General features: G+C 52.6%; 1 protein-coding gene across 3 annotated transcripts in view; it reads right to left on the bottom strand.

Annotated features, from left to right (window-relative positions):
* Positions 1 to 362: 362 nt before the first annotated feature.
* Positions 363 to 7,829, bottom strand: part of SPNS3 (SPNS lysolipid transporter 3, sphingosine-1-phosphate (putative)) — a 51,659-nt gene continuing 44,192 nt past the window's right edge. For all 3 annotated transcript variants that reach the window (XM_084761470.1, XM_084761472.1, XM_084761471.1), the window contains exons 9-12: positions 7,481 to 7,546; positions 1,808 to 1,906; positions 1,528 to 1,699; positions 363 to 691 (exon numbers count right to left, since the gene is read on the bottom strand). In XM_084761470.1, the coding sequence (XP_084617596.1) occupies positions 606 to 691; positions 1,528 to 1,699; positions 1,808 to 1,906; positions 7,481 to 7,546 (423 nt within the window). In that variant the 3' untranslated portion in view covers positions 363 to 605. The remainder of the gene's footprint in view (positions 692 to 1,527; positions 1,700 to 1,807; positions 1,907 to 7,480; positions 7,547 to 7,829) is intronic.

The raw sequence follows: 7,829 nt of genomic DNA, 5'->3' as shown, positions 1-7,829 counted from the left end.
GAGTATGTGCAAATAGTCATGTGAGATGCTCTGCATGTGGCTCAGAGGCACCTCCTCTGCAATTTGCACATGCTTGAGGGGGTCACAAACCCCACACCAGCAGCCACAGGGAACCCACCTCCAAGACTACCTCCCATTCAGATGATGGATTCTCACAGAGGGGTGTTCTGTGTCTCCCACACCTTTGCAAACAGGAGAAGCTGAGTCTGAGTGAGAAGCTAATGGTGGAAACACCCAGACACCAAAGCTGACCAACTCCCTCAGGGTCCCCGCTGCAGAGGCCACCATGAATCCTTGGCTTAGCCTGATCTCCTCCTCCTCCTTCCTGCAGAGGCTTCACAGGGCTATAAATAACAAGATGGTCTAAGAAGCCCTGAAATCTGAGGGCTTTGCACTGGTCATGCTTTAATAAGGGCCTGGCCTCCCTGCTGGGTGCAGACACAGGGCCAAGCCTCCCTGGAGGGTGGTGACAGCTCAATCTAGCCCTGGTAGCTCTCTAGCAGGGACTGAACAAGAGGCAAGTGTAGCTTTGCTGGGGTCCCTGAGTCACAGCCAAGATGGGTGGGGCCGCCAGAAGGATGTAGGTAGGATGGAGCCTGCAAGGTTCAGGGTTCCTCTGTTGGGGTGCTGGTGCCAGAGAGCAGGCCTTGGCTCTTAGCATTCCTGCTGGCTGTGTCCTTGTCCAGAGTTCCTGCAGGAGGCAGAAAGATAATCAGCCAGCTCAAGAGAGGCAGAAGAGGCTTGGAGACCAGGCCTGGGAACAATCTATTACAAATCTTTGAGGTTCTGCTTGCATAGCAAATCCTAAATCAGTTCCCTTCAGTGCCATACCTGTGGAGTTAGCTCCTCCCAGAAGTGTCCAGAGCCTTCTAAGACCTCCCTGCCCCAAGTTCCTGCACTGTGAATTCTATTCTCAGTACAGCAGCCCTGGGGATGAAAAGCCCTCAGGACCTTCCCTCTGAGAACTTCACAGGGGCTCCCCTAAGGCCACGGCTGTCCAAGGATTTCCTCTGTGTTCCACTTCCCTCACTCCCCCCACCATCCCCCTCACGCCTGCTAAAGTCTCACTGGCCACCTTATCAGTCACTCCTCAACTCATCAGGCACATTCCCACCACAAGACTTTTGCACTAGCTGTTCTCACTTCCTAGAGCCCACTCCATCAGATAGCTTCTTGGCTCACCCCCTTTTCCTCTTTTGTCTTTCACTCCAATGTCACCAGTGCAATGAGGACCACACCATCTGTCCTTGTCAACCCTTTTTCCTGCCTTTTGTCTCTACAGTACTTACCTCAAACATTTTTCCCTCCCCTTTCCCATTTCTGGTCTGTCTCTAGCCACTAAAGCATCAACTCCACGAAGGTTTATTCTGTCTGCCTCTCTGGCATCTGCTACCATGCCTGGCACATGGCAGGGTCATAATAAATGCTCTGGAATAAGCAATCCAGAAGCAGAGGCGGTCGCCACTGCTCCCAGTCCAGAAGTGTTCAACCTGGAGCCTTGGCAGGGGGAATGAGGGGTCGGAGTACCTTTGCCAGACTGTCTGGCCTGTGCCTGGTCTCTTTCCAGGTGCAGTGCCGTCAGCAGAAAGCAGCCACCACCCAGCACAATGACGAAGGCACAGCACAGGAAGCTGTGCTGCAGACTGAGGAAGCACTGCAGGTAGGAGTTGGGGCGCTGAGCCTGCAGGACACTGGAGATCTGCCGTGAAGAGAGGGGTGTTTGCCGGGCCCACCAGGTGGCCCCAGGACTTTTTCAAGAACTGCACTTCCCCATTCCCTCCCCTACACACACTTAGACACTCCTTACAAGTCCAGTGAGGTAGGGGCTGCCAGCGTCTCCCAGGACGTGGGCCACTGTGATCTGGAGAGCCTCTGCCGTGCCTCGACACCTGGGTACCACTACCGACTGCAAAACACAGGAACCCCAGAGGTAAGCCTTCAGCAAGAGAAGAAGGGGTACCATTACCTCCTCCTCCTGTTTCCACCTGCCCAGATAGGAAGACTGGGCAGGTCAGAGAATGGATAGGAAGGATTACTGACTTCCAAGGCCTCAGTCCCGTTCCAAGACGCAGACCCCTTGAGGCCCCAGAGGCCTCCCCAGGACAGGGATAGTGGGGAAGGAGCACAACACCAAACAGAGATACTCTTGAGAGTTTATACTTGAGCTGGCAGGGCCCACATGGCTATGACCACAGTGGTGGGCAGTATCTCAGTCCAGTGCTCCAGAGAACAGTGCAGGTAGCATGACCAGTGCAAGGTGGCTGTGCCAGGGAGGCTCACACAGCTCCCTGCAAGAAGGTAAGGACATCAAGAATGTGACTTCTGGAGTCAGACAGTCTGGGGTCCACTCCTGAACCCTACCTATTAGCTGTGCTGTACGTCTTTGGGCAAGTCGCTTCAGCTTTTCCTGTCTCCTCTCTAAATGGGATAATGATAGTTCCCACCTTGAGAGCTATGTTCAGTGTCATTCAGTTATACTCAGAAGCTTCACATGAACATCTGTCCAGCTGGCAGAGTGCTCTGAGCATGTGTGCTTCCTGCCTGGCAGGCCTTCCCTCACTGAGCCAACTGGGGCAGCACTATTTATCACTTTTATGACTTACCCTTATGTCACCTCCTCTGTGAAGCCCTCAGGTTCAGGGGCCTGCCTTTACACACACACACACACACACACACACACACACACACACACACACACACACACACACAGACACACGTGCGCGCACACACATGCACATTCATGAACACACAGATCCCCTCTGGAACTGGGAGGGGTCCTTCTTGGGGCATTTCCATATTTCTCGTTAACAGCAAAGCCCCTAATTTCTCCTGTGTCCCTGGAGTACCATAACATATGGGGAACAGGGGGCCTACTGAAAATCTGCTGACCAAGTAAGTCTAATAGAACATTCTGGAAGACTAGTCTCAGGAGAAAACCTGCCAGCTCAGAGCTACTCCCCACTATGGCAGCCACAGAGGAGATTGCTGCTCTGGAATCTTGTCCCTAAGACCTCAGTGTCCATTATCTTAATCCATTCAGTAATAATAATAATAATAATAATAATAATAATAATAATAATAATAATAATAGCAGCTAGCATTTAATGAGTGCTTCATGCATATATTTTTTTATATACCAACTCAACAAGTCATAAAGGAGACATGACTATTTCCTGCATTTTATAGATAAAGCCTTCATAGAGCAGGTAATTAAATTGCCCAGAGCAGCCCAGCCAGGAAGGAACAGGGCCAAGCCTGGATGGTAGACTTTCTCTTCTCAGGGACTGGCCTCTACTGTTAGAGCTGAGGGGAACTGCTATTTTCAGCCATGTTGATGTGCTCATTATATACCATTTAAAAGGTAGACAGTAAGGCTAAGAAGACAGAAGCAGGTCCTGGTGGCTCACACCTTTAATCCCAGCACTCAGAAGGCACAAGCAAGTGGAGCTTTATGAGTTGGAGGCCAGCCTGGTCTACACAGTGAGTTCCAGGACAGCCAGGGCTATATAGTGAGACCCTGTCTCAAAACAAAATAAAACAAAACCGGCAGTGGAGCGCGCCTTTAATCCTAACACTTGGGAGGCAGAGGCAGGCAGATCTCTGTGAGTTTGAGGCCAGCCTTGTCTACACAGTGAGTTTCAGGACAGCCAAGGCTACACAGAGAAATCCTGTCTCAAAACAAAAACAAAACCAAAGGCTCTTCAGTGGTCTTGCCTATGGGCAGGAGAGTCAGTGTCTTACAGAGTGGGGTCAAAGGGGACATAGGAAGGTAGGAACCCAAAAATATGACTCTGGATTCCAGAACCCTACCAGACAGACACAGGAGGTCTGCTGGAAAGGGGTTCATGGGTGGGCAGGGCTGAGCTGGGGAGCCACTGTGGGCACTCAGATGGTATGGGGGTCACTGAGGCCAAGGTTCTCTCCACACGTGGTAAGAGAAGCTGGGCACCTTGCCATCTCCAGGCCCTGCCAGCGCTGGAGGAGGAACCAACCACAGTTCTGCACCTTCTCAGGACTTCCTTCTCACCCCATAATTATGTGATTAGTCATTGCTGGCTCTGGGGAGACGAGCTAAGCTTTGGCTTCCTAAACAGAGGACTCAGGTACCCACACAGGTCCACATGGGGCTGGGGCTGCCCAGACCTCTGAGTAAGGTCCTTGCAAGCTGGCTCTATATCTTCTCAGTATAGGGAGACCTATAAGTCACACCTCCCTGCTTCCTCTGGGTGCCCATAGCTCTCTGCAAAGGCTCAGCCTAGCAGCACCAGGAAAGCTGTAGTGGGTAGGTAATTCTGAAAATGAGTGACTTTTGGGTTTCCAACATTCCAAGTTCACTAGCTTCTGAGACAAAAACACCTGTGTTTTGGCTTGCCCTTCTCAGAAAAGCAGTTCCCTTTATAACCAGGGGCAAGAGAGGTGCAGGCAGCCACTGCCTTATGGAAAGTTGGAGGGACAATCACTAAGGACAGATTCCCTGGCAGCTGGCCTATGTACTCCCCAACTCAACCCCTGTGGCCAGACATCCCTGAATGGGGATGCAGAGTTGCGAGAAAGAGTGGACCACTGAGGGCCAGCCTGGGTGGGGCACTTGGAGGCTCCTGGAGCAGATTTAGGGACAGAGAGAGACACCTTCTCGGTCTTTCCAGGAGAGAAGGCTGTCTAAGGCACAGTCGTGCTAGGAGGAGACGTGTAGGGACGGTGCAGGGAGTGAGCTCCTCATGAGATGGTGAACAAGGAGATGAATAAGGAGAAATTTATACGGAACCCGAAGGCTGGAGAGATGACTGTGCAAACCCAGAAGCTGTGCTGAAGACTACTGGGTCAGGCCTCTGTGGGAAGTCTGCTGGCAACGCAGTTCCTGTACCCACTCTCCACCCACCCAATCAGATGCTGAGCACAAAGAGCCCACAATCAGTGACAAGCTCCTCCAAGGTTGGCTCAGTAATGGTGCAGTGTGAGAACCATTGGAGCACTGAGGCCTCTCATCTTAAGAGAAGCCTAGATTCTACTCTCCTTTATGGAGAGAGCAGTGTCCTGAGGCAGGACTGGTGGGGACTGGGTGCCACCTTCTCAGGGACACACAGGGTACAGGTTTTAGCTCATTGCTCCCTTGTGGCCCGGAGCACAATGGGCAGGAGATTTTTCTCCATCTATTGTACATTTGAGCTAACTGGGCACAGAGAGGTCAAGTGAGCGAGCCAAGATCTCTAGCTCTCAGCTGGTGAGTGGTGGGAGTAAGTATGAAAAGCCGATTGTTAGAATGCTCCTGACTGAGTCCTGCTGTCCCTCCTCTTCCTTCTTACCTACCCTCAGGCTCCAGCTCCCCAGGAACCCACACTTTCCTCCTCCTCCTCCTCCTCCTCCTCCTCCTCCTCCTCCTCCTTCTTCTTCTCCTTCTTCTTCTTCTTCTTCTTCTTCTTTTTTCTCTCTCTCTCTCTCTCTCTCTCTCTCTCTCTCTCTCTCTCTCTCTCTCTCTCTCTCTCTCCTGAGAGCTGTCCACCTCCTTCTGCAATACCCTCACAGCAACCCAGAGAGAAGTTCACCTCCCTCTCAGGAGGGTGCAGGCCCTTCCTCCACTTGCTGCACAACCTGTCTCCACACACGTCCCTCCCCTGCCCTGCTTCCTCCGTGGGACCTCCAAACCTGCCCCCTCCCTGTCCCCTGCAACTTGGCTTTCTGCCATGTGTGCAGTGTAGTCTCTTGTAAACTTGTGCCCCTCTCACTGCACAGAGAGCTCCTTCTAGGACCTGAAATAATGCCCTCCTGAGCCAGGTCCTGTTTTTTCTGCCAGGGAGCTAGAGACAAGGCTGCACTCCTTACTACCCCCAACCCTGTCTAATCCACTGTGGGCCACTGAGCTTAGGAAAGGAGAGAAATCAGAGAAAAGAGCATGGAGCTAGCTAGAGAAGCCTCCATGCCACAAAGGGTCAGAGAGTTGTAGGCTAGGCTGCATGTGGTGAGCCAGCTCCCCAACAGTCCAGATTCTAGCTCAACCCCAGAACCACCCTGCTCCTCTTTCCCAGGTGTGGGCACGCTCCTCTTTAGCCCCGCAAAGCGCCTGGCTCCTGCCAGGTTAATGATTCCAGCAGAAACAGACATAGGGATGCCATGTAGCCTTCACATATCTTCAGGGCTGCCATGTGGAAACGAGATCACAGTGGGGGGTAAGCACAGGAAGCTGTGGGGGGCAGGTACAGTGCAACTTGAGCCGCCTGAGAGCGGATGAGCTATGTGGAGGGTGGGTGTCCCTCAGGCACTGGGCAGGTAATGATTAGACCTTTTTATAGGCAAGGAAACTGAGGCCCAGAGCCATTTGCCAGGTCTGTCTGGAGCCCAGGTCTCTGGTGCAGAGGGAGGGGCAGGGAAGACTGGCTATTTCTGCAACTGATCTGGTCCCTAGAGCCAAAGGCAGAGCTGAGCCTGGGCCACATCAGCCAGTGAGCATCCTGGCAGCATAAGGCTCGTGAAATGACATACAGACCCATAGTCCTTCCAAACCCAGATTCTAGGAACCCAAGACCACGTTAGGAGACAGAAGAGCCATGAAAACCTCAGGGTCACAATCAGAATCCTGACCATTAACCCCAGCGCCTGATGCTGGGCTAAACTGTCTATATGTCCTCTCTATCTTCACTCTCACAACAATGATATCAACATTTCACCCCCATTTTCCTTATGAGGAAACTGAAGAGCAGAGAAACAAAGCAAGCTGCCTAAAGTCACATAACTAGTGAGTGACATAGGGCAGAAGTGGGGCTGAAGCCCAGGTCTGTCTCTGGAGGGGGATCCAAGCTGAACCCCTACTAGACAGTTTTCTGCCTGTGACCAGACCACCCAGAACCCTATGGCCTGCGCTAGACCGTACCAACCTGCCAAGAGGCAGTAGGAGGGTACTCAGGGTGTTCCTAGGTGTAGGAGCCCTGTTATCAATAAGAGTTCAGACTTTCCCAGTCTCCAAAGTCCCTGTCCTTCCTCAGAGGTGGCTGAGAGGCTGAATAGGGTGGAGCTTGGGAAGGGCCAAGCTGGACTCTGGACACCAAACCCATGTGGTGGGAACAGCGTTAGGTCTCATCATAGCCCAGTCAGCCCTTCACGTAATCCATGAGGTGTGACGGGCTGTTCAGTGGTTAGTGCTCTAAGTCGAGCATCCTTCCCTGTGACCCTAAAGCACAGGCTGAGTAGCCTCTTATTGAGAGGTAGCATGGTGGCCAAGGAATGAAAGCCTGTGTGCCAGTCCTAGCTCAGAGCCTTGGCACTGTGTGACCTTGGTCCAGGTACCTACCCTCTCTGGGCTTCCATGCTCATGTGCAGGGATGACAGAGGCAACATTTGAGAATGTTGGAAAAGGGGTACTTTGTCTATGGAAACTGTGAAGTGCCATTAACCGCCCCACCCCCTGCCCCACACCGTGGCCTCTGAAGTCCTTCCCAATCCACAGGCTACTCAAAAGTGCCAGATCCAACATGCAACCCATACCTACCAACAGGATATCAGCAACTACTGCCCAGTTGCAAGCCAGAAGGAGCTCCCCGAGGGCCAGGAACACCTGCGGAGAGAGGATGGCCTGGGTGAGAGTGTCCTCCCCCACAGTCCCTCTTCAGTTGTGCAGAGGGGAAGGTACTGTGGAGGATGGTGGGCAGGAGGTGTCTGGAATGGCAGCCCCCAGGATAGACAGGCAGGTTGCCACTGAGACCTCAAGATGGATACCAGGCCCCTGGTCTGAGAACTCCTGTTCACAGCCCGCAAGACCCATGGAACCCCAAAGGAGGAGACAACAAAACTACCAGAGCACTTCCAAACATGTAGACTCAGGACAGGAAGGCCAAGAC

Source organism: Acomys minous, assembly GCF_964271855.1.
Source record: "Acomys minous genome assembly, chromosome: 16".
NCBI classification, from domain to species: Eukaryota; Metazoa; Chordata; class Mammalia; order Rodentia; family Muridae; genus Acomys; species Acomys minous.
Note: the sequence above shows the minus strand (reverse complement) of the source record. Positions and strands in the feature narration are given on the sequence as shown.